The sequence below is a fragment of the Giraffa tippelskirchi genome, chromosome 13 (assembly GCF_054371585.1).
Source record: "Giraffa tippelskirchi isolate mGirTip1 chromosome 13, T2T-mGirTip1v1.2.pri, whole genome shotgun sequence".
NCBI lineage: Eukaryota > Metazoa > Chordata > Mammalia > Artiodactyla > Giraffidae > Giraffa > Giraffa tippelskirchi.
Genome location: NC_137287.1, coordinates 1,328,438 through 1,353,640, shown reverse-complemented (window position 1 = coordinate 1,353,640; position 25,203 = coordinate 1,328,438). Strand labels below are relative to the sequence as shown.

The window sequence follows — 25,203 nt, the reverse complement described above, 5'->3', positions numbered from 1 at the left end:
TCCGGCCTGTGGGCTGCCGGGGGAGGAGCCGTGGCTTCTCATCCGCCCCCGAGGTTTGAAGCTGCTCCCCAGGAGGGGGCTCCGTGGTTGGGGGTTGACGGGTGGGCCGCGGCTCCCGACGCAGATGTGTGCGCTTAGGAAAGGCCTCAGTGGACTCAGAGCCGTCCGCAGAGCTGCAGGTTGACAAGTGTCCCGGGCGGCGTGGGCTCTGTGTGCCTATGACGCCGGGGAGGCATCGGGGCGGCCGCATCCCCCTCCAGCTGCCGTTGGCCTGTCCGGTCCAGCAGGAAGCTGGGCCACAGCCCTGCTCCCAGCGGATGAGGTGCTGCCGTGGCGCCTCGAAGGCCCGAGTCCTTCGTGGGCACAGGGGGTTCCCCGTGGACCCTCTCCTTGTGGGCGTGGGCGGAGGGGGCCCCGTGGAGGACTCCCTGCGCTGGAGTGGAGGGCAGGCCCGCGGGCCCAGAGCCGCGGAGGCGGATTCCCCATGCGCCTGACCTCCGTCTTACCGCACACTCCCTGGAGGCCAGCGGGGCCTTCAACCTAGAGATGCCGCCGCCTGTCCTCTGGGGTGTCTGTCCATCGGCCCCTTTCGTGGGACCAGTTCCAGACGTTCAGGGCGTGCTTGCTGTGACCTCCTGCCCCTGAGCGGGGGCGGGGAGGGTGGGTCTTTTGAACCCTGGGGCTGGACCGGCTTCTGTGAAACAGGGATCTTGATTGCAGAGGAGGAGAGTGCTGGGAGGTGGGAGCCGCACGGCTCAGGGGAGCCCTTGCCCCTACACAGACGGGGTGTCCCCCAGACCTCCCTGGCACCGTGTGCTGCTTTGGTGAAGGGGAGAGCATTGGGGCAGACGCTCTGCTCTGAAATGCTGCACTTCCTGCACCCGCACACCGCCATGTGAGGCTCTTTCCGTGGCTCTTCATGGGGGCTCATCTGAAGGGTCGGCTTTACCAGGGAGCCTCCTTTCCACGGGCAGAGCTCGGAGCCAGGGCGCAGGACACCCAGGGCTGCCCTTTTTCTGCCCGTCAGCTCTGCTCGGGCTCTGGGCCTGGTCCCGTGGGTCTGCTCATGGGAGGAAGAGGCTTCAGTGTCTGAGCCCCACGTGGGACGTTCCCGGGCCTGGTGGCCCTGCGTCTGTCTCTGCGTTCCTGCCCCTGGTCCGCAGGTGCACTTTCTGTTTTTCTGGAGAGAGGGCTTCTCTCCAGAGCCGCCACTGGCAGTACTGTCGTGAAGTCGGGCTTTTCTGCCCCTGGAAGACCCACCACCCCAAAGGTCAATGCCAACGGGGGAAACCGTGGAGCAGGAGGCAGGAAGAGGTCACGGGAATTTGTGTTAGACAGACGGAGACACTGCTGTCCCGCGGAGGGACCGGCGCCTGCCTTCCAGGGGCTTGGCTGGTCTCCTGCCCACCTCTCTGAGGCAGGCTGATGGTCAAGGGTTTCTCTCTCCCCCCTTGCAGGACGTGCAGAACAAGTTGAAGGAATCTGCTCAGTGCGTGGGAGATGAGTTCATGAACTGCAAGCTGGCGGCTCGGGCCAAGGTACGCCCCGGATTCTGAGGCTCACTCCGCCCAGAGCAGCAGCAGGGCTCACTGTCAGCCTGCTGTCTGAGCGCCAGAGGTCATTCCGGGACGCGCTGCGTGCTTTCCTCACTCAACGCTTGTCTCAGTTGGTGTGAAGCACAGTGGGCGCCAGGCCCATCTTACAGATGGGGAAATGGAGGCTGCCGTTGGCCAAGGTCCCGGATGTCTCGGCCGCTGAGCCTGCCTGTGACTCAGCTCCCTCTGACCGCAGCGCCTGGCCACAGCCCTCGCGCCGTGTCCCCAGGCGTTCCGTGACTCGGATGGATGTGCACGGGGTTGTCTGCTCTTTGGATATAGGGAATTGATGGTTGCACTGGTTTATTTTTAAATTTAGTTCATCTGATCTTTTTCTCGAAAGGATGAAAGTAGCTATTTGGTAGCTTTTTTGGTGATTCTTTCTTAAGCTACTTTTCCAGACATTACCTTCATTTTATTCTCTAAGCTTTTTGTTTTCCAAGTGCTGTGGAGTTAATATTAGTTAGTGTTAATGGGTGGTTAATATTAAAGTTGGTGAGAAATTAGTCTTGGGGAATAAATGAGGAAATCCAGAGGCCTGGCCCTGGTGCGTAGTCAGGACAACACGTTCATCGTGTCGGGTGTGAGGGCTGTTTTCTGTGGTGCGCACACGGTGCTGGTTCCTGTTTTTATTTTGGACAGGAGGGGAGGTCCAGGGTGGGTGCCTGGGCTGGCCGCTGGGGGACCTGGGTCTGGGGTCTGGGCTTGGTCTCCTGCTCGGCGGACAGAGCTGCTTCCTCTCCCGTAACCTGGATGGTTGTCGTGGTGACGACCGTCCTCACCTCCTGCCCCGTCAGGACTTCCTCCCAGCCGACATCCAGACCCAGTTCGCCATGAGCCGTGAACTGATTCGGAACATCTACAACAGCTTTCACAAGCTCCGCGATCGGGCCGAGCGGATGGTGTCGCGGGCCATCGACAACGCTGCCGACCTTCTCATATTCGGGAAGGAGCTGAGGCAGGTGACCCTGGTGGGCTCCTCGAGGGGAGGGGCCTTAGACTTGGGTGGCAGGCTTGGAGGACCAAGTGCGTTTCCTGTGATGACCCTCATTCTGACCCGTTCACCCCCGAGAGGGATGGAAAGGGCTGGGGAGACAGGACATCATACTTAGAAGAAAGAAAAATGGTGGAGCGTGTGGGCAGAGTGTCGGGTCCTAAACGTAGGCTCCCTCCCCTCCGACCCCCTCCATTGTCCGGGTCAGACCTGAGAAATGGTCCGTCTGATCTGGGAGAGGCCGCCCGGGGCTGGTCACGCTCCCTCTCCCCTGGAGGAGGGGCCAGGCCTCCAGCCAGCGCTGCCCCCCGCGGCTCTCCCCGGAGCCGCGTGCCTCCAGCCTGGGTCTCACCGATGTGGTTCAGATGTTGGCGGGCAGAGGTCCCACCGTTCTCACAGAGCCCCCGGGCGCCTGCTCTTGGAGCAGTGGGGGTCTCGGTTAGGAGACCCGCAGGGCGCCCCGGCGGGGGCGTGGTGTCGGGAAGTGGTGGCGGCGGGTTGGCTGCCGCCCGGCTTCCGGGCCTGAGTGGCTCTTCCTCTGAGTCTCCTCTTCTCTCAGTGCCCTAGGGTCTGACACGACCCCGCTCCCCTCCTGGGCCTCGCTGAACAGCAGCACGTGGGGGTCCCTCAAACAGGCACTGAAAGGCCTGTCCGTGGAGTTCGCGCTGCTGGCTGACAAGGCCGCACAGCAGGTGAGTGGACGTGCCCCCGAGGCACCTGTCCCCAAGGACATTCTGTGCCTTGGTGCGCGGAACGTCTCCTCCTGAGGTGGACGCCAGGGCTCTGAGTCCTGCGTGGGGGCACTGCGGCTCTCCGGTCGGCTCTGCATGTCTCCATCTCCCGGGTGGTTCCCAGGAGATGTTCACACTCTTGAGGGTTGCTGATGCCGGGGACACCCCGGCTCCTGGTCCCGGAGAGCCGACTTTGCTGAGACTGAGGTCTGCCCAGACCATGAAGCTGTGACCTTGCACTTGCCAGGGCGCCCGGCGTGGACCAGGCAGCTCCTGTGTTGCTGTCCTGGCAGGGAGCACTTGGCCACTTGATAACTCGTCAGAGCAGCCGGGCTCCCAGCACCCCAGGGGCCCCGCCCAGGCCTCACCCTGGATGCCCAGTTAACGTCAGGAAACGCTTCTGTTCTGCGGGCAGTGTTCCTTGTATAATAGAAGTCTGCAGAGAATCTTGTCCCTGTTATTAATTTTCAGTCGGAGGGAAAAGAGAGGTCCATCTGGGAGCTCTTATGCTGTAAAATTGTTCCATGAGTTTCGGGGTGAGCGCATGCTTCCTGGCTCTTGGGGAAATGGGCTTTAGGCTGCTGGTGGGCAGTTTTAAATGCACTGAAATGCTGTCACCGTGGAGGCCTTGCTGCCTGGCAGAGGCCCGAAGCTCCTTAGTAGTGAGTCGGCGATGGGCAGATCGGGGGTTTTCAGGCTCCAGGTGGGCACTCAGCGGCCCGCACGGCTCTGACTGTTGGAACGGGAATCTAACCGCGTTCCTGGTGTGGAAAGTCCTGGTTTTCTTCCTCCGCGGTCGCCCTGCCCGTGGGCTCCCTTTAGAAACTGAGTGACGGGCGATGCCCGCGTCTCCTGGACTTGGCGCTGGGCTGGCCCATCGCTGGGTCTGAGCGGGAACCCAGAACGTGGCGTCAGAGGGCTGGCCAGATAGAGATGGAGCGAGCCCCGGCAGCCTGCTCTGCGCCGGCCCGAGTCTCACGCAGGGACCTCACCCAGCATCGGTCCCCAGGTCTTTTCTCCACGATTAGAAGCGAGAGGGCTGGACCAGGTGGTGGACTTTTCATTTAAGCCTCACCCTCTGCGGAGAGCTCAGTGTGTAAAACCTACAAACGAAGCTGGGACCCAGGCCCTGGCCCACAGCCCCTCTCGGACAGGTACCTGGGGGCAGTGCACAGAATAGGTGGAGCCCTGGCTCCGACGTTTCCAGCCTCTCCTCTGACCCGGAAGTGGATGCAGCTTCTACCCCGAGGAGAGGGCGTGTGGCGCAGTTTGTGGTTTGCCGCTGAGGCTCTCGGATTCCTCACACGTGCCGTCGTGTCTGCACAGGATCAGTTTCCTGAACGCTCCTGAGTGTCTCTGCTGGTTTCTGTGTCGGAGTAAAGTTAATACACTTTTAACTGTCCTAAATTGGACAAGTGGCCGTCAGGACTGTCACCCGTCAGGGCCAGGGTTCCATCTCAGGTTTGCTGTGCAACTGAAGACCTTGGAGGGCTCGTTCTCAATTCCGTTTTTATGTATCCTGGTTTTATTCTCCCCAGAGCAGCTGGGAGACCTGATAACTGTGTCCCAGCCAGACAGGTGAGAATCACAGTGGGATTTCTTCCGCAGTGACCGCATATGTGCTTTTTTTTAAAGGCGCACGTGCTGATGGTTTAGGGTCTTGTAAAGCATCGGGACCAAAACCGGGACTTGGTAGCGAGTGTTGCGTGTAGGAGGCACCCCGCCACACACCCGGGGAGGAGCCCCCATCTCCCGCGTCCCCTGCCCGGCAGGAGGGGCGCGGCACCTGCGTGGCAGAGCCCAAGCCTTCGGCTCGACTCCTGCCGTGTGCTTGGTCGGTGTTCGCCCACCCGCCCCGTGTTTTCCAGGGCAAACAGGAGGAGAACGACGTGGTGGAGAAGCTGAACCTCTTCCTGGATTTGCTGCAGTCCTACAAAGTGAGTCTAGGCGGCTGCTTGCTTGGGGACAGACCCTTGAAAAGATGCTGTGACCTCTCAGGGGCGTGGCTCTGGGGGAGTGGGACAGGAGCCTGAGGCCAGGGCTGCGGAGGGTGGACGGGCCTCCTGCAGGCTCCCCTGGGGGGCTGTGGCTCCGGCCAGCCGACAGGCCTCTGGCCTGCCTGATATGTGTGACTGTCATTGTCTCCGTAAACACGTGAGGCTCTGCCCCAGCGCAGAGGGACGCCGCCTCTTTTAGCAGGCGGAGATTGCAGAAGTCAGACCTCAGCTTGGGGCCGGGGCAGCTTGCTGACCTTTGGTGGCGGGATGATTCCCCGTGAGGCCTTGGTGCTGAGCTCAGGGAGCTGCCCCGGCCCTGGTGGGGAAGATTCTAGAAGGGATTCCCATTGAGTGGGGTGGCTGCCAGGTGGCCTCTGCAGCTGCAGCCTGTGATTCCGTGGCTCCTGTTCCCACAAGGACTCTGACCAGGTTATCCTGGGGCCCCAGGGAGGTGCCAGAGCGTCTTCCTTCGGGAACCTGTCCGGTCTTGCTGCTGGAGGCATGCCGGCTTTCTGGGGACGGTCAGTTCGTGGTGTGAGACCCCATGCTCGCATGTCCCTGTGGGTCCCTGGCTGTGCTGATCTGCACCGTGAGCCCCTCACAGCTCGGCCCTGGGCGGCTCACCTGGGCCGTCCCTCCCGCGACCACTGAGCGTGCAGAGCGGGTTGCGGGTGCCGTGTCAGGAGGAGAGGGCCCAGCCCCGGAGGCCAGAGCCCTGACCGCCCCCTCCACTCCTCCCCCACCCCCAGGACCTGTGCGAGCGGCACGAGAAGGGCGTGCTGCACAAGCATCAGCGGGCGTTGCACAAGTACAGCCTGATGAAGCGGCAGATGATGAGCGCCGCGGTGCAGAGCCGCGAGTCCGAGTCCGTGGAGCAGCTGGAGTCCCGCATCGTGGAGGTGCGTCTCCGCCAGGTGGGGGGCGGGCTGGTGGGGGCCTCTCCATTCTGTGGGGGCTCCGTGAGCTGCCGGGACCCTGACGCCTGTGCACCAGTGACGGGGGCGCTGTGACCCAGAGGCAGGGCTTGGCCGGGCCCCGGGAGGGGGCCCGATCCCAGGTGTGCCGGGCCAGGCGCCAGGGGGCTCTTTGCTGTGCAGCAGGAGAACGTGATCCAGACCATGGAGCTCCGCAACTACTTTTCCCTGTACTGCCTGCACCAGGAGACGCAGCTGGTCCACGTGTACCTGCCGCTCACCTCCCACATCCTCGGGGCCTTCGTCAACTCCCAGATCCAAGGGCACAAGGAGGTGGGTCCCCCACAGCTGCCCATCTGGGCCGGCGGGCGCCTTCCTCCCTGCTGCAGCCGCCCAGCTGACCTTGACAAGTGACCTGGGAGGGCGGGTGGGTGGGGCGCCAGGAGCTGAGACGGCTCTTGCCTGACTCTCCAGAGTCCTGGTAGCCGGGGAGCCCCGTGAGGCCGTCCTCGTGGTTGCGGGGACGGGGTGCGGGGCAGGGCGCGCGGGGTGGGGAGGAAGGGGTCCCTGGCCTCAGGAGGAGCTTCAGGGAAGGTCAGAGGCGGAGCGCATGGAGCCCGGGACGGGGGCAGAGAGGTGGGGTGTCGGCGTGAGGGGCGGGAGGGGTCCCGCCGGCTTCCTGTGGGAACCCCGCAGCCTGAGGCTCTGCAGCTGGTTCTTGGCTTTCCAGCACCTTGGTGCTCACAGCGGCCAGAGGCCAGAGTCCCTTCCCACCCGCCCTGGCTGTCAGCTCTTGGCTCCGGATGGGCTCACCGCGGTGGCCCGCGTGGCCTGTGACCAGCGCAGAGCTTCCTCTGCGCGTTTCTGGTGCCCCTGGAGTTTGCTGGGGTGTCCGGGGTGCCCTCGGGCATAGTTTGGGAATTGCAGGTGCGGCTGAGGCAGCAGCAGGGTGCTCGGGCGGGGGAAGGGTGGCACGGTGGTTAGAGCTCACAGGCAGTCCGGGCGGCTGGGGACCGTAGGGCGACAGGCGGAAGGTGGGCACGTCGCCTGACGCAGTGCCACGTTTCTGCTCTGTGGGTGACTCAGTCCGCCGTCTCCAAACTCAGGAACTGGACTCGGTTCACCAGACGTGCCCTGGGCTGCCCTGCTCTCAGCAGCCCGTGAGCCTCTTTGCCCCACTGCCAGTCTCAGAGCCCCCTCGCCGGCACGGCTCCCCTCCTGCCCGCGCCCCGGCCCTGCCCCTGCAGGCCGCCGCAGGGCCCGGGAGCCATGGCGCGGCCACCCGGCTCTTGCTTCATCCCTGCGTTCCTTCTGTGGATGTTGTTTCGGCTTCGCTTGCAGAGCCATTACAGGGAGCGACCCAGCGATAAAGTTTCTTAAAATCCCGTACGGGGCGTCCTGTACGCGTCTGTCCGTGCGCAGGGGCAGGGGGACGACCCCTGGTGGTGGGTCCCCCATTAGCTGGGCTGGCCTATGCTGGGGGACTGCAGTGCAGGGGTGGGAAGCCCACCTGCCCGTCCGCCAGCAGCTCTGGGGCCAGGGACGCGGGTGTGTCTGTGCTGGCGTGTCGCCCCCGGCCGCCCCCTCCCCTCAGCTGGCCTGCTCCTCTCCTCCCGCAGATGAGCAAGGTGTGGAACGACCTGCAGCCCAAGCTGCGCTGCCTCTTCGTGGGACCGCATGGCGCCCCGGCCACCCCGCGGCCCCCCCAGGACGGCCTGTCTGCCCACTAGTGCGCGGAGGGCTCAGGGACGCTGGGCGCCCTCACTAAAGCCTCTTTCCGAACGGTGTGTCCCTGTTTGATTCCCTCAGTCGGTGCCTGCCCCCACCCGAGGGCCCGTGTGTCCGGCTGACGCCCCCTGTGGAGGGGCCAGCGGCCAGGCCGGGGTCAGGCGGGGCTGGGGGTCCGGGTAGCCGTGGCTCCCCTCCCTCTCGGGGAGCAAGGCCGAGGCTACGCGCGGTATGCGCAGCAGCCCCCAGCCCTGCCTGTCCTCCTGACCACACTGTGGCCCGTCAGCCTGGTGGTGGGAGTGTGTCGGGTCCCTGGAGCGGTTTCCCCCACGTTCCCAGAGGAGCACCCTGGCGGCCCTGGCGTGTGTGTGCCTGCTTGCACACTCGCATCCACATGCCCACTGGGCTGGGGCGTGGAGGACAGAGGGGCTGCGGCGTCTGGAGGCTCGTGAGCCGCTGCCTCCGCCGTCGGATCTGTCCAGGTTCAGATGGCCGCCCATCCCTTCTCAGGCGGGCCGAGGCTGGCTGCGCAGTGGGGCGCAGGCGTGTGTCTGCTGGTGATCTCTTCTCTTTAGAGCAGCGGGACCCCCCCTTCCAGCCTCCCTCCTGCTCTTCTCCGGCTGGGCCGCCTGGGGTGGGGTGTTTCTGCTCTGGACCCTCATTGGAGAAGCCAGGCCTGGAACCTGCCTGCCCCACACCTTTCACGGCTCTCTGCTCAGGGCAGGGGGGTCGGAGCAGGGTGACTGCAGGGGAGGGCTCCTGAGGGTCTCCCAGGAACACATGCCTGGTGCAGGGGTCTGCCCTCTGTCTGAGGTCCGCGTGCAGGGCCTGGGGGCTCTGGGGGATGGGCAGGCGTCCCTGACGAGCTGATGCGCGTCTGGTCCAGGACGCGGTGTGTCCCGCCCCGGCCCGAGTTCCCCACAGTGGACGTGCGTGCCTTCCCAGGCTGGACTGGCCTGTACCCTGGCGGACGAGGAGGGGCTGTGTGTCCCTGGAGCGCAACTGGCAGAGGCCGTCTGAGTGATTTGTTCCTCTGCGGGCTGTCGTCTGCGTTTTGATCTCTGTAGAAATGGGCGCCCACCGCTCAGAGAGGCTGTGCTGCCCTGCAGGCCGGCCCCCGGGTGCTGTGTCCACTGGAGCCGCAGAGCGTGACCGCCGGCCTCTGCCGTCCCCACCCTGCGGTGGAGGCCCCCCCCGGGGCCCACGGTGGGAGCTGAAGGTCCCAAGGCCCTGGGCCAGCGGCACAGGATGGGGGGGTGCCTCCCCACACGGGTCACCAGAGCGAGTTGTGGCACCAAAGACTCGAGATGCTGTTCTGGGGTGACCCCTCCTGGAGGACTGGCTCCCACGTGGACACCAGGAGCATGCACTTCTTTAGGGGCTGCGAGGGTGGGGTAGGGGGCGCTTTCTAGTCCGCTTCCTCATCCCAGGCGCTGGAGAGGTGGCGTCGGGAGGATAGGGGGCGATGGGGGGTAAGCTGTGTCCCCCTGCCGGCAGCTGGGGACAGAGGCGCCTTTCCCCCAGAGCCCCCGCCCCCCTCTCCCGGGCTGCTGCTGGATGCGGGCTTTCTGATCAGTGTTTGCTCGGGGAGGGGGAGGAGGGGATGCTCCAAGGTGGGGGTCCCCACACCCTCTGCGTCCTTCCTGCTGCCCAGGCTCTCCTTGCCCCGGGGAGAGCCTGGCCACGGCCCGTGAAAGGACACCAGTTCTGTGACCCCAGCGGGCGCCCCGCGGCTCCTCCCCGGTCCCGTTCCGGGAGGACTAAGCGTGGCCGCCGCACTGTGTACCTTCAGGCCGTGTTCCTCCAGCCTGTGTCCAGTGGACTCGTGTGACTCAGCCACGGCCTAGTCACTGGGTGAAGCTACGGAGGGGGGACGGGAGACCAGGCCGGGGCACGGTGCCCTGGGGACGTGGACGGGGCTCGGCCGTCTGAGCTCAGGGCGGTCCTGCATCTGAGAGGCCTTTTTTCTTGCTTTGTGCAAGTTGGTTTATGTATGAAGCACTTTATGAGGCTGCAGGAATCAATGACCACCACATCCAATTAACTGGAATTGTTTACAAATGAGCTACTTTCCGAGATTTTTATCAATGAACCTACATGAACAACTATCATTAAACATATTTATAAAAGTTGCGTCTGGCTGTGAGTCTGTGTGTGGCAGGTGGATGGCCCCCCCGCCCCCGCCAGGGGTCTGAAGCCAGGACGGGAACAGCCTGTCTTGGGGGTGGGAGGGCAACCAGCTGATGGCAGATGAGACCGGGGTGTGAGCCCTGGGCGCTGACCACCCTGCGGTTTCCCCTTACCTGGGGGCAGGGGGTGGGAGGAGGTGGACCTTGGTGCACCCCGGGACCCCCACGCGGGCCTCCCGCGCCGGCCAGCCCCTTGCCCTTTGGGCCCGTGTCTCTGCCCATCCCTGTCTGGTGATGCAGGGCACAGCCCGGCATGTCTGGCGGCTTCCCGAGGACAGACTGGGCAGGTCATGGTGAGGCCTGGCAGGAAGTGTTTATTTCCCTTTCCATCCGATCGTACTCCAGACAGACTGGAGGCCCCAGGGCCGCGGGGGGCCTGAGGCCAGGGCGCGGCCGGGCAGGGGTCTTGGGGTCTGGGGCGAGCCGGCTCTGCCCTAGATGGTGTCCACCTCGCGGAGCGTGTAGTCCAGGATGGTGTCCGGCCCCTGGAACCTGAAGTAGCCGCGGAACTTCTTCTTCTGAAGCAGCAGTGGGAACCAGTAGCTGTCATCCGGCCACATGTCCCCAAAGGGGATCTGGTCCAGCCGGAACCACTGCGGGCGCATCTCTGCCGGGACAAAAAGGCAGAGTCACCGGCGCCAGCCCGGATCTCAGACTGACTTTCTGCGAGGGATTCACTGAGTTACTGTGTGCGAGGAGCTTGGCATCCTTTGTTATTTCATCCAGGCGACCGGACTCATTTTACAGAAGAGGATGGCGGCTCAGGCCCTGGTGTGTTTCAGCGCCTGCCCTCGGGGAGGGGAGGGGCCTGGGGCCGCCCCAGCCGGCTCTACACGCCTGCCTCCCCCGGCGTGGACACTCACCATCGCTCTCCACGGGCGTACCCTGGACACAGTCTGTGCAGAAGACGTGCACGTCCATCAGCTCGGGGTCACCCACGAACTCAAACGTGATCTGGCCCACCTTGTGCAGCGCGTCCACGGTCAGACCACTCTCTTCGTGCAGCTCCCTGCGGACAGACGGGCGGGCAGACAGGTGGACCGGAAGCGACAGTTAAGGCGCCTGTGTCCACGTGGAACCAGAGAATGGAGCTGGGCGGACGGAGGAGTGGAGAGCGCACGTGTGTGGCCAAGGGTTGGGTTTGGGGATGCTGTTTCGGGGCCCCCAGACGTGCCCCCCCCAGCTGAGCACCCAGGGTGCACCGACTGGCAGCCCTGGCCTGGCCCCGCGCAGCCGCTCGGCGGTCCCACAGGGCCCCACACTAGAGCCGGGAGCCCCCACCCGCCCGCTCGGCGCCCCCTACAGCCGCAGGGCCCTGAGCCGAAGCCTTCCTGCCCAGAGACCCGCTCTGGCCTGGCCTGCCCTGCTCAGAGCTCCGCGTCAGACTGCAGGTTCCTCTCGCCGCCTTCCCAGAGGAGGGGGAGTTTCCCCTCTTCACCAAGGAGACACCCCTGTCCTCCAGAGACCAGCCCCCTCGCCTCGTGCCTCCTCTGAACTTGATGGCAGGGGATGAGCTTCGGGCCTTCCTCGCTGTGTCATCCTTCTCAGGACCCCTTTCTCTCCCTGCCCTGCCCTGTGCTGGGAGGAAGGGCCAGGGGCCTGATCGCCCCATCTGAGCTCACACGCCAGCTGATTCATGAGGAAACGAGGATGCCCCCCTAAACACGAGTGCCTGTTTAACAACACTTCCCCAAGCCGTGTATGCGCTGTAGGCAGTTTAGCAAACACAAAGGCCTGGTCACCCAGCAAGAACCCTTGTGACCACTGGAGTCTTCCCTCCGGGTCTTCCTGCTTCGCGCACCCCTTAAAAAACTGCAAACAGCACCCGTACCTGGGACCGGTGCTTTTCACACAACGCTGTGGAGCAACATTCTCCACCTGGAGGAATTCAACCAGCTTCTCTGCCGCTGTGGATCAGAGGAGAAACACCCTGCCGGCGCGTCACGAAACCTTCCTGACGAGCACCCTCAGGCACGCCCTCTGCCGCCAGCCCTCCCTGGCCTGCTTCTGTTCTGTCCCTCCGCAGCGCTTTCTAGAGGGTCTGCTGTGGGCTCTGGGGGCCCCACGAGCCCTGCAGCCGTGAAGCTCAGCGCCTGTGTCTCCTGTTAGCAACTCTCACTTCCCCACTGCTCTGAATTTATTTCTGTGGCTGTAAAACCGTTCTAATTATGTCTGACCTTTTAGAGCTGTAGGTTAAAAAAGGTCTGTTTAAGCTCTGATCCTGGAGTTATGTTAGGAACACAGTGCATAATTACTTCCTGTGCCCATGACTAGGAGTCAGGGAAACCAGTGTGTTCATCAAACACGGGCGTTGGGTTAAACGGTCGCCTTCCTGAGCCTAGACTCCGCCCTAACCTCCCTGTGAGGCCGGGAGAGGAACTGGGTCCACCTGCTGCCATTCAGTGTGGCCCGAGTGATGTCCCGAAAGCCGGAATGTATTCACTGCGATGATGAATCAAAATTAGACACGACCTAAAAAAATAAGTGTGTTTTTGCTAGTGGGGGTGCAAATGGCTCCCCAATTAGACGTAATAGAAGCATTCAGCGGGGCCTCCCCACCTCTGGCAGCAGGCTGGCGGAGCTCGTTTTTAAAAACGTCACTGATTCACTGTTTTGACTAATTTTGGTTCATCTTCCCCGAGTCCGTGGTGGGGTCATCTCGGTGTCAGAGCCAAGGCTCTGTTTCAGGCCTGCATAATTAGGCAGCCCGAAATGACACTGTTCCAGTTCTGCTAACGTGTCTGATTGCATCTCTGGGATGTTCCCCGGATGGCAGGTGGGGAACAGCTCGAGTGACACAGTAAACCAAGCCGCGGGCAGCCGTGCGCCCCGGTGGGAGCGGGGCGGTGGTGCGGGACCCTGCGGTCTGGAGCGCGCTACGGAGCTTGAGGGCCGCCTGCTGTTCCTCCGGCCTGGCCTGCGGGAGTTCTCTGAACACCACGCTCTGCGTCCTCACCACCTCTGGGAACACTGGCCAGGATGGCGGGCTTGCTCCACACCCAGAGCCCGAACCTGGCTGTGAGGCGCCGCCGGTCCCCAAGTGCCAGCAACCCTCCCCCTAAGAGGAGAATGCATCTTCCTTGGTGCTCAGGGGGCCCCCCCAAGTATGTCCTGCCCACAGGAAGACAGAGCCAGCCCCCCATGCCACCTGAGTCTGCAGGTGAGTGAGGAGCGCTCCTTAACCCAGTTCCTGAGGTGGGGTCTGCCCTGGGACCCCAAAGGGCCGGGCAGCAGACACCACGGCTGCGGAGCCCTTGCTCATCAGAGCAGGGCAGCCAGGGAATGGGTCTGAGGAGCAGCTACACGCACATGCAAGGAAAGAAGCCAGAGCCGCCCTAGGGGCCGGCAGCTGACAGCAGAGTTGTGTGCAAGGCGGTGAGGCCTTGTCGGCTGCCAGAGCCCCAAGGGCCCTGGGGCCGGTCTCAGCCTGTGCCTCGGGCGTGGGAACGTGCCATCCATCCTAGCTCCCACCCACAAGGGCTCCACAGTCCTTTGTCAGGGGGTGTCCTGATGCAGGGGGCAGGGATGGGAAGGAGGGCTTGGGCCAGACCGTGTGGGCTCAATGGATGACACTGGGTGTTGAATTCATTCCCACAAGCCCGAGGGGCAAGAAGGCAAAGAGGCTGCAGTCTGGAGGGCTGTGTGATCTGGGGCACTGCTCCGAGTCTCGGGGCTCAGTTCTTTTCCACATGAAGCTAGTTGGTGTCGAGGAAAAACTGGGACTGAGGGAAAGGTCCCCGATACACTTGTCATCAGCTCCCTGCAACCAATGAGGACGCTGAGTGACTGGCCAGCCCCTTGGCTAGGAAGACGGAACCCTGACTCTTCTACCCAAACCACCGCCGCACAGCAGCAAGCCAAGGTGTGCTCAGCCCAGACCATGTGCCAGGCCCCGGTCAGTCCTCACGGTTATTTTCTCACGAAATCCTCACACCAATCCTAAGAGGTAGTTGTGGTGGTGATGGTTTGCTAACGTGTCTGACTCTTGTGACCCCATGAACTTTAGCCCGCCAGGCTCTTCTGGCCATGGAATTCTCCAGGCAAGAATACTGGAGTGGGTTGCCATTTCCTTCTCCAGAGGATCTTCCTGACCCAAGTCTTCTGTATTGTAGGTGGTCTCCTGCATTGCAGGCGGATTCTTTGCTGACTGACCCACCAGGGAAGCCAAGAGGTAGTAGATACTGTTATTATCCCCACTTTGCAGATGAAGAAACTGAAGCTCAAGGATTCAGCCTGTGCTCCAGGTCACGTGGCTCTGAGTGGTCAGTGGGCTGGCTCTACAGCCTGAATCCTTGTCCCCTGTGGAAGCTGGCTCTGCAGTCAGGCCTCACCTCTTGGCCCCGTCCTCGATGGTCTCTCCTTCTTGAACTTTGCCCCCGAAGCCATTCCACCTGCCAGCCCCGAAGCCTCGTTTCTTCATGCCCAGGAGGACTCGCTGAGGCTGCAGCACCAGGACCAACGTGTAGAGCCTTGAGCTGTGCATGGTGCCCTTGGGTTCTGTGAGGAAGGCAAGGGGCTGGGTCAGCTTGATTTGGGTGTGGACGGGGTGTGCGTGGAAGCATGAGCATTTTGGTGGCCAGGGGCCAGATGGGCTGGGAATGTGTGCTGGAGAGCAGGGAGAGGCAACGTCCCAGCTCTGCCTGATGTGGCAGACTTTTCTGCGGTAGATGGAGACCCGGCCCCCCGACCCAGCGGCATCGGTCCCGGGCCCTTTGCTTGCTGGGCTGATGCAGGTCAGGCAATGGCCAGGTCATCCCTGCCTCTCCTTAGCGCAGGGCTGTTCTTGCTCCTGCGTCCACCTCTGAGCCCCCCTGGCATGAAATGAACCATGCTTTTTACCCAGTGGTTCTTGCGTCTGGCTTTTGCTCTTGACCTTTTCATTATGGGGCTTTCTGGCTATTGGGTTCTGGTCTCTGCCTCTCTGCAGTAGCAGACCCCCAGCTTCCCGAGAAATGTACAGCTCTGACAGTGGAGAGCCCACCCAGCGAGGCCTGGCTGGTCTCCCCTGCTCACAACTATTGCTGCTCTGGGACCTGGTGCTCAGGGCCTGGAACCCTGCTGTGTGTGTGTGTGGTCCAGAGAAAGACCCTGCAGGGGACGTCTGGTCACTGCTGGAGACATGCTGGAGGTCCAGGACCATACTCCCTGTCCCTCCATCCTCATCCCGGTCTGGGGCCCACACTGGACGAGATGCAGGATTCGGGACCAGGGATGGTCCTGGGAAGTCACAGTGCCCGAGAATAGGGACCGAGGCCTGGGTCCTGGTGCTGGTGGCTGGTCGTGCAGAAGTGCATCTCTGGGTCCAGCCTCCCTTTAACCTGCGGACTTTGTCGTGTTGCTGACCTGTTAAGGCGCAAAGCCCCGACTTCCTAAATTAATTAGGAATCTCAGCTGTCAGTTATTAGGCACCGATCATATACTTTCCAAAACGTATTCCACTCAACAGACCCAACAACCCTGTGAGCTGAGACTTGGCGTCTCTGCTTTCCGCCAAGGAAACAGAAGCTCAGAAAAGCTAAGTCTGACAAAATCAAACACCAGAGCCAGTACCGAACCCTGAGTCTACCTGCTGTTGAATTCCAGTTGGCCACAGCTCTTGGCACTACAGTCAGGCGGGTCCCCAGGGAGCTAGGGTTTAACGAGACAACACGCCGTCGAGTGCAGGCTCGGGCTCCTGTATCTGGCCGTCAGGGAAGGGCCTTCAGCTGCCCTTTGGCGGGCCCCAGGCCCATCTCCGGCGGCCGCATCCTCTGCTTACCTGTGCACTCGCCCCCGGACTCACCCAGACGCGGGCACTGCGCGCGCCTTTCGAACCCGCCAGCCGCTTCCGGGGGCGTGACTGCGGACCGGAAGTGAGACCCGTACTTCCGGTGGCGGCAGCCGGAGGCGGTCCGCGTCCATGGCCGGGTGAGCGGTGAGGAGGGAGGTTGGTGGGCGCGGCGGCTGGCGCTCTGTGGGAATTAATGGAGCACCTACTGCATGTGTGAGGGAGGCGGAGTGGCTAGACGCCGGCCCAATTTTTCGGGTCCGAAAAGGGGCTCAGAGCTCACCTCGTCCTGGCCCGGAAAGGGGTCGGGTCAGCCCCAGCGAGGAGACTAGGGGAGACGTGACTGGAGCGAGGTGGCTAGAGCTAACCGTCCGAGCTCGGACCGGCCAAGGCGCCCGAGGAGCGCCGACGGAGGGCTGGAGAGGCCCTTGGGGAGAGGAGGGGGCGCTGCTGGCGGAGGTGTCTGTCGCTCGTGCAGAGCACCGCAGGCTTGAAGCCTGTGTCACGGAAGAGAGCCCGGTGTGGCTGGACCCTGGTCGTGGGGTGGGGCTGGCGGCCAGCTGCCCACATCAGGTGGACTCGGGGTGTGCGACTCCACTCTCCACCCCTCTGCTGACCGTTGTAGTTAACTCGGCGCCCAGGACCACTATGCTCTCTTTCCTTGAGGCTCCTTATGCCTTTTGAAGGCAGCAGTTCACAGGTATTGTCTCCAGATCTTTGTCAACATGTTTTCATGCTGAGGGAACTTTGCCTGGGAGCCATGGGACTAATAATAGTTTGGGCTTTTTTTGTCAGAAGAAAAGAATGTGGATACTTTGTAGGGTTGTTCTGAGAGTTAAATTAAGGGAGGTGCAGAGAACCCATGGCAGTCGGTAAACTTAAAAGCCCCACTTTCCAAAGAGGCTTGAAAATTGCCCTTCTAAGTTATACACAGGGCGAGTTCAGTTTTATTAAGAAATGTGACGGGTTGGTCAGACTCTGCGCTGCCCGCCAAAGCGGTGGAAGTAAGGCAGGCAAAGGACCGTCCTCATGTGTGTTTTTTTTAAATCTCTTAAAGCCCAATTAAAATTTGTATCCTGTGAGAAAGAATGTTCCTCTCATGAAATTTTCAGTATTTTCAACCAGTACTGGGAAACTTTGGTTGACACAAAGTGACTATCATTACCCTTTGAGATTTTCTTCTGAAGAAAACTTAAGGAGAGAAAACAACTTTTGACCACAGAGGAGAGGCCTGCTGTATCAGTTTGCTCAGGCTCCTGTAACCAAGCACCCCAGGATGGGCGACTGAAAGAGCAGAAATTTACTGGCTCAGTGTCTGGAGTCTGGAAAACTGAAATCAAGTTATCAGCAGGATTAGTCTCTGAAGCCTCTCCTTGACTTACAGATGGCCGTCTTCTCCCTGTGTCTTCCTGTGGTCTTTGTCCTGTGTGTGTCTGTGTCTTGATTTCTTCTTATAAGGACACCAGTATTGGATAGAGCCCACCCATTTACCATTTAAGGTAGTGGTAAAGAACCCGCCTGCCAGTGCAGGAGACATAAGAAATGCGAGTTCAATCCCTGGGTTGGGAAGATTCCCCTGGAGAAGGAAATGGCAACACACTCCAGTATTCCGGCCTGGAGATTCCCATGGACAGAGAACCCTGACAAGGCTACAGTCCATAGGGTCGCAGAGAGTCAGACACGACTAGAATGTCTTAGCACACACACACACACACACACGACTTTATTTTACTTTAATTACCTCATTAAAGACCAGTCATATCTTGAGGTACTGGGGGTTAGGACTTTACCATATAGACTTTGGGCTTCCTATGTGGTGCTAGTGGTAAAGAATCCACCTGCCAATGCTGGAAACATAAGAGACAGGGTTGGATCCCTGGGTTGGGAAGATCCCCTGGAGAAGGAAACCCACTCCAGTATTCCTGCCTGGAAAATTCCGTGGACAGAGGAACCTGGTGGGCTACAGTCCATGGGGTCTCAAAGAGTTGGACATGACTGAGCACATGCAGACTCTGGGGGGATGCGGTTCAGCCCATAACACCTTTCTGGCTGTAGCCTTGTCAAGTTGCCTCTCCCACTTGGGCCATAGTGACCCATCTCTAAAAATGTGCGGGTTGAACCTGGGGCCCCACTGGCCTATGTGTTGCCAACCTGCTTGCTCCCTTTTCCTCACCAGGTCCTTGAAACTGGTGTGGGCTTCCCTTCAGCGTCAAAAGTTCCACACCACTGGGAGTTGCTACAAGAGCCGGACTGGCGCTGAGCACCTGTGGCTGACACGGCATTTGAGGGACCCGTTTGTAAAAGCTGCGAAGGTGGAAAGTTACCGGTGTCGAAGTGCCTTCAAGCTCCTGGAAATGAATGAGAGGCACCAGATCCTCCGGCCCGGCCTCCGGGTGTTAGACTGTGGGGCTGCTCCTGGCGCGTGGAGCCAGGTGGCTGTGCAGAAAGTCAACGCTGCGGGCGCAGGTGGGGCCTCCGCACTGTCCTTGGGGCCTTCCCACCGCTGTGTTTTAGACGCAGGCCGGCCGCCCTCAGGGCACATGGAGCAGCCAAGTCTCCTTGTGAAAGCACATGCTTCTGCGTGCTGGTTTAGTAGGAATGAGACGCACAGAACACTGACATTTTCAAAATGAAAGAGGGAGGCAGAAAGGGATCATGAAGGTGAAAATTCCCTGTGACCACACCATAGTAGCGTGTAGGCAGACGTGTTGGTGTGTGTCCTGTGCCTGTGTTGCTGATGCATGGCCTCAGCAACGAAATGAGATGGCCGTCTGTAAGTCAAGTTTCTTTCCTCAGCAAAGAAATCGCAGAGTGATTTCTTTTTGCTTGCTGATATATCAACATCTTCCCTTGACAGGACAACTGAATCAACCTGGGGGTTTCCTGGAGTTGCTCCTGGGGCTGCCCAGGGAGCCTTCGTGGCTCTGGATTCTCCACTTTGGCCCAACTTGAGGGACTTAGTTCTTATCTCTTTTATATTTGGGGGTTTTAACTAAGATCACATATATAAAAATGTTGCCTCTGACCAGTAGATCAACTAACTACCCATACAAGGTAGAAAAGGATGCCATCCATTTAAACAGCTGCATACTATCCCAGATAATGGTTATACTGTTGGTATTTAGCCAGTTTCCTCATGGGCATCAAGATTGCCTTTGAGTCTTCTGTAGGTGAGCAGTGTAAGGTAACAGTCCTCACCACTTGTATTTCCTGCTGTAACTTCTGAGGGCACCACCTGCACTGGCGGGTCACAGAGATCTCGCCCGTACACCTTAGAGTGGGTGTGTGTGCCCATCTTCCTGGTGAGAAAATTGAGACCCACGGGTTTAGTGACCTGCTGAAAGCACAGATCCAGGCATGCCACTCCCTGGGTTTTGTCATCAGTCTCTACTCTGGATAGGATGCCTCAAGGAGGTTTAAAACAGTTTAAAAACATTTCTTAGAAGCTCAGTAAATTGTTCAAGTGAATGAATCTGTGTCAAAAACGTCAGTTCATTTTCCCACCACTGAGTCTATCCACAGACTTCCTAACGACCGATTTTAGAGGTTCTGTCCCCCTAATTGCTCTTCAGGAGAAGTTTAACCTGTAGGAAGAGGTGGGAGAAGCAGAGACTGTACATAAAATGCTTGGGTTTTTTTACTCTCAAAAGAAGTTGCAAAAATGCAACCAAAGTCATTTGCTTTTAGAAGGCACTTCCTGGGGCTGCAGTACATGGGACGTTAAGAGAACGAGCACAAGTGGGTAAAATGGGAGGAGAGCTGTCCCATTCTCCAGGGCTGAAAGCAGAGAGTTTTAGCCTTTGAAAAATGAGGCGCCCTGCAGAATAGCTGAACTTTTCATCTTTAGATAAAGATCAAATACCCTGCCCCTCACCTGCAGAGGAGCCTTTTTACTAAGCGGCGCGAGCTCTGAGTCTGTGACTGTTCCTTCATGGATCCACCCTGGTGTGTAGGGAGTAGTGCCGGGAGGGGGAGGCCGGGGGCAGCGGCCTTGCAGGCAGGAAATCTCCTTTCAGGTGAAGTGAAACTGACATCTTTTTATTTCACAGCTGGTATCACTCAGACATGGGCAGGGTATCAATTTTTTACCTTATTTAGCATCTGTCCACTTTCCCTGTTTTCTGGCTTGTTTCTAATAGTTTCTACATTGAAAGAAATTGGATTAAACTGCAGAATGGATTTGTTGATTTAATCCAGAGGCACTTTATATAATAATGTGTCCTTCTCTGTTTTAGTTTATCAAAAAGACCCCTCAGAGATAAGAACCCTCTAACAGACAGCAAGGCTCGGGGAGTGAAATGGAGTCAGAGGTGGAGTATCAAGGCCAGGGTGTGGCCCCAGGTCTGCCTGTCCCCTGGGACAGTCAGGTTTTCCTCTCCCAGCCTCAGTTTCCTCAGATGTAGAGGGAAGACCACCACTCCCCGCCAGCCACGTTTTTCTAGGAGGAAAACCCTGTGAGGAAAGCCCTGTGCATTTTTGCACATGAGCTCTTTTTCTTGGTCCTGACTTATATATATATGTATATATATATATTTTTTTTCTTTAGTCTGTGCCATGCGGGATCTTATTCCCCAACTAGGGATACAATCTGTGCCCTGTGCATTTGAAGCACGCACTCTTAACCACCAGACCAATAGGGAAAGTCCCCTTTATCTCTGTTTTATTATTTTGTTATATTTACTTTTTGTGGGAAGATTTCGGGGTGTCAATGACTAAGTACCTTCACCATTTCTTCCTTAGACCCCAGTGCTCCTGTTGGCTTTGTGCTTGGGGTAGATCTTCTCCACATATTCCCCCTGGAAGGAGCAACATTTCTGTGCCCTGCTGATGTGACTGACCCTAGAACCTTCCGGAAAATCCAAGAGCTGCTTCCTGGTGGGAGAGCAGACGTGATCCTGAGTGACATGGCACCCAACGCCACAGGGGTCCGGGGCCTCGACCATGACAGGCTCATTAGCTTGTGCTTGTCCCTTCTGGACGTGGTTCCAGATGTCCTGCACCCCAGGGGGACATTCCTTTGTAAAACCTGGGCTGGAAGTCAGAGCCATCGGTTACAGAAGAGACTGACTGAGGAATTCCAGAACACAAGGACTGTAAAGCCCGAGGCCAGCAGGAAAGAATCATCAGAGGTGTACCTCCTGGCCACACAGGACCGAAGGAAGCCGAGAGGTCTCTGAAGGACTGAGCGCTGCTTCTGCTGTTTCTGGCTCTTCTTCACTGCAGATGTAGCTTGAGCTCTGACCTAAAGTGTGGCTGGGGAGATCCGAGCTGGATCTGGGATGCAGCAGGCAGGACAGATGGGGGACCTTTTTTTAAGACAAAACTGCATTCAATGTTCACGATGTATGATGACATAAAAAAATGGTCGTTATAACATGATTTGTGAAGAGGAGTTACCATGAGAAAGAGACAAAGATAAAAGGATGAAAAGACTGGGATGCATAAAAACACTGAGGCAGAGAAACACATAGACACCTTTATGGAATTTTCTAACCACGGTTAGTATGTTACAGAGGAACTGGCTTCCACCATTGCCGCAAAACAATCCCCAGGTTTCCAGGTGTTATTGTGTACAGTGTAATGTAGAAAAATCTGAACCTTCAGTTTGGGGATTTGTTTCCATTTCTGTGGTGAATGATCCGGAAATACTTCAAGCAGTGAGAGCTCCTTAGGGAAGTCATTTGGTATGAATTATGCACGCGGGGGTGGGGGTGGGGGTGCAATGTGAAACTGGAAATGCTTCTATAACATGCCAGGCTCCAGAGACTTAAAGGTAATAACCAAAGCAAGCAGACACATGGTGTATTTATTTCCTTTTACTCTCTTCCAGGAATTCAAGGTTATAAAACAACATAGGGTGTAATATTTTCTGGAATTTCCATACTTTAAAAAAAAACTGATTTCTTTGAAACCATTTTCTGGGGGAGTGCTCATCCCTTAAGAATGTATTGACTGTAACGATTAAATCTTGTCGACTGAAAACAAATGCACAACTTAAAAAACTGGGAGTTATGTTTTATTTGGCAGATAAAACTGGGGACTTAAGCCTGGGACACAGTATCTCAGGTAACTCTGAGGGACTGCCCTGAAGAGGTTGAGGAGCTGGAGTATATAGGAGTTTTCGGAACAAAGACCAGGTGCTTGGAACATCAAAAGATTTCTGGTTGATAAACAAAAAACTAGATATCTCCAAGAATTCAGTGCTTTCCTATGTGTGGAAAGATGCAGGAGTCTTAGGCTCACTGAAATGCTTCCTTTGATGTGCACCTCAGCCACCTGGGCCAGTGTCCTGTGCGGTCTCACCCTGAGTCTCCTCAGCGTGCACTGTCGGGGTTGGAGGGAGGGTGGCGTAGGGTGGCGGCAGCTGCAGAGTCTGATGATTTGGTGGCCAACATTATGTTTTTGGGCTTCCCTGGTGGCTCAGACGGCAAAGAATCTGTCTGCAATGCAGGAGACCCATGTTCAATGGAGAAGGGGATGGCTACTCACTCCAATATTCTTGCCTGGAGAATCCCATGGACAGAGGAGCGTAGCCGACTACAGCCCGTGGTGTCACAGAGTGAGACATGACTGAGCAACTGATCTGTTTTCACCCTGAGCTCATCTTTAGGGAGGCCTGGCATGCTGCAATTCATGGGGTCGCAGAGAGTCGGACACGACTGAGCGACTGAACTGAACTGAACTGAACTGATGGCTGCAGTTCAAATTCCAAACATTCCTCATTTACTGATATATCAGGCAGGCAGCATTTTTAGTTCACAAATCCCAAGGATGGCTGGGGAAGAAATGGGGTCTTAGGGTAGTCCAGACCCCCGAAGTAGCCTGCAGGCCGACCTTATAAAATTTTTTTTCATCTTATTTTCATTTGCCCCGTGACCTACCTCCACCACCACGTTCTCTGCCTCCGCATCGTTTTTCCTTCTGGCAACACAAATTCATGGTTTATTCTCTGGAAGTTCGGTGTAGACCCTCAGGCGCCTCGCCGGGGTTGGGGAGGAGGAGGAAGGGATTTGAGAGACCCATTAGTAGACAAGGCTGCAGAGATTCCAGGAAGGACCTGCTGGCTGTGGGCTGACTGTGCCCGCCCTTGCTCCCTGGAGAACAGGACCCAGACGACAGCTCCACACCCCAACAGCTCCCAGGGCGCTTGGAGAATAGCTTAGTAGCATCGTATTTCCTGTTTTTCTTTTTTTCAGTTCAGTTCAGTTGCTCAGTTGTGTCCGACTCTTTGCGACCCCATGAACTGCAGCATGCCAGGCCTCCCTGTCCATCACCAACTCCCGGAGTCTACCCAAACCCATGTCCATCGAGTCAGTGATGCCATCCAACCATCTCAGCCTCTGTTGTCCCCTTCTCCTCCCGCCCCCAATCCTACCCAGCATTAGGGTCTTTTCCAATGAGTCAACTCTTCGCATGAGGTGGCCAAAGTATTGGAGCTTCAGCTTCAACATCAGTCCTTCCAATGAGCACCCAGGATTGATCTCCTTTAGGATGGATTGATTGGATCTCCTTGCAGTCCAAGGGACTCTCAAGAGTCTTCTCCAACACCACAGTTCAAAAGCATCAATTCTGCAGCGCTCAGCTTTCTTCACTGTCCAACTCTCACATCCATACATGACCACTGGAAAAACCATAGCCTTGACTAGACGGACTTTTGTTGGCAAAGTAATGACTCTGCTTTTAAATATGCTATCTAGGTTGGCCATAACCTTCCTTCCAAGGAGTAAGCGTCTTTTAATTTCATGGCTGCAATCACCATCAGTAGTGATTTTGGAGCCCCCCAAAATAAAGTCTGACACTGTTTCCACTGTTTCCCCATCTATTTCCCATGAAGTGATGGGACCAGATGCCATGATCTTAGTTTTCTGAATGTTGAGCTTCAAGCCAACTTTTTCACTCTCCTCTTTCACTTTCATCAAGAGGCTCTTTAGTTCTTCTTCACTTTCTGCCATAAGGGTGGTGTCATCTGCATATCTGAGGTTATTGATATTTCTCCCGGCAATCTTGATTCCAGCTTGTGTTTCTTCCTGCCCAGCGTTTCTCATGATGTACTCTGCATAGAACTTAAATAAGCAGGGTGACAATATACAGCCTTGACGTACTCCTTTTCCTATTTGGAACCAGTCTGTTGTTCCATGTCCAGTTCTAACTGTTGCTTCCTGACCTGCATACAGGTTTCTCAAGAGGCAGGTCAGGATGTCTGGTATTACCATCTCTTTCAGAATTTTCCACAGTTTATTGTGATCCACACAGTCAAAGGCTTTGGCATAGTCAATAGAGCAGAAATAGATGTTTTTCTGGAACTCGCTTGCTTTTTCGATGATCCAGCGGATGTTGGCAATTTGATCTCTGGTTCCTCTGCCTTTTCTAAAACCAGCTTGAACATCTGGAAGTTCACGGTTCACGTATTGCTGAAGCCTGGCTTGGAGAATTTTGAGCGTTACTTTACTAGCATGTGAGATGAGTGCAATTGTGCGGTAGTTTGAGCATTCTTTGGCATTGCCTTTCTTTGGGATTGGAACGAAAACTGACCTTTACCAGTCCTGTGGCCACTGCTGAGTTTTCCAAATTTCCTGGCATATTGAGTGCAGCACTTTCACAGCATCATCTTTCAGGATTTGAAATAGCTCAACTGGAATTCCATCACCTCCACTAGCTTTGTTCGTAGTGATGCTTTCTAAGGCCCACTTGACTTCACATTCCAGGATGTCTGGCTCTAGGTGAGTGATCACACCATCGTGATTATCTGGGTCGTGAAGATCTTTTTTGTACAGTTCTTCTGTGTATTCTTGCCACCATTTCTTAATATCTTCTGCTTCTGTTAGGTCCATACCATTTCTGTCCTTTATCGAGCCTATGTTTGCATGAAATGTTCCTTTGGTACCTCTAATTTTCTTGAAGAGATCTCTAGTCTTTCCCAATGTGTTGTTTTCCTCTATTTCTTTGCATTGAAAAGTAAATACGCGTTAATTAATTCAAGCAAACACCGTAGTAGCAAAAGCTGCGGACCAGTCAGGAGTGCAAGAAAGTTTGGCCCCAGGAGGCCACCGTTGGGCGGTGCTATTCCACACAAGACAGTGCGAGACAGCCGTCCAGTGGAAGCCTGGCCAGCGGCGAACAGGGGCACCAAGGGAGTCCCGCGGGCCGGCCTTTGGTTGCGAGCGTTTTCCGAGCCGCGGCATCCCTGGCGTGGGATAGACACGGAGCCCCCGGCATCCGTCAGTGCGCCAACTCGGAGCTTTACGGCCAGCTCCGCCCAGATCTCGCGAGAGCGCAAGCGCACGTCTC

General features: G+C 57.7%; 3 protein-coding genes across 21 annotated transcripts in view; 2 read left to right on the top strand and 1 right to left on the bottom strand.

Annotated features, from left to right (window-relative positions):
* Positions 1 to 10,088, top strand: part of SNX8 (sorting nexin 8) — a 60,819-nt gene extending 50,731 nt beyond the window's left edge. For 9 of the 16 annotated variants that reach the window (XM_081552554.1, XM_081552553.1, XM_081552555.1 and 6 more), the window contains 7 exons: positions 1,458 to 1,538; positions 2,393 to 2,553; positions 3,149 to 3,281; positions 5,189 to 5,257; positions 6,067 to 6,216; positions 6,415 to 6,564; positions 7,851 to 10,088. In XM_081552554.1, the coding sequence (XP_081408680.1) occupies positions 1,458 to 1,538; positions 2,393 to 2,553; positions 3,149 to 3,281; positions 5,189 to 5,257; positions 6,067 to 6,216; positions 6,415 to 6,564; positions 7,851 to 7,961 (855 nt within the window). In that variant the 3' untranslated portion in view covers positions 7,962 to 10,088. The remainder of the gene's footprint in view (positions 1 to 1,457; positions 1,539 to 2,392; positions 2,554 to 3,148; positions 3,282 to 5,188; positions 5,258 to 6,066; positions 6,217 to 6,414; positions 6,565 to 7,850) is intronic. The other 7 variants (XM_081552559.1, XM_081552551.1, XM_081552552.1 and 4 more) reach the window with 2 other exon arrangements.
* Positions 10,089 to 10,439: 351 nt separating this feature from the next.
* Positions 10,440 to 15,973, bottom strand: NUDT1 (nudix hydrolase 1). 4 transcript variants are annotated; one of them, XM_081552574.1, is made up of 5 exons: positions 15,907 to 15,973; positions 15,715 to 15,776; positions 14,480 to 14,645; positions 11,012 to 11,157; positions 10,440 to 10,755 (listed from the first exon to the last, which is right to left on the bottom strand). In XM_081552574.1, the coding sequence occupies exons 3-5, from the start codon at positions 14,629 to 14,631 to the stop codon at positions 10,583 to 10,585; spliced, it is 471 nt and encodes a 156-aa protein (XP_081408700.1). In that variant the 5' UTR covers positions 14,632 to 14,645; positions 15,715 to 15,776; positions 15,907 to 15,973; the 3' UTR covers positions 10,440 to 10,582. The 4 variants fall into 4 exon arrangements, with proteins under 4 accessions (XP_081408700.1, XP_081408699.1, XP_081408701.1 ...); XM_081552573.1 differs by having other exon boundaries at positions 15,715 to 15,973; XM_081552575.1 differs by lacking the exon at positions 15,715 to 15,776.
* Positions 15,974 to 16,011: 38 nt separating this feature from the next.
* Positions 16,012 to 21,314, top strand: MRM2 (mitochondrial rRNA methyltransferase 2). Its single transcript, XM_081552567.1, has 3 exons — positions 16,012 to 16,055; positions 18,092 to 18,381; positions 20,656 to 21,314. The coding sequence occupies exons 1-3, from the start codon at positions 16,048 to 16,050 to the stop codon at positions 21,090 to 21,092; spliced, it is 735 nt and encodes a 244-aa protein (XP_081408693.1). The 5' UTR covers positions 16,012 to 16,047; the 3' UTR covers positions 21,093 to 21,314.
* The last annotated feature ends 3,889 nt before the right edge of the window (positions 21,315 to 25,203 follow it).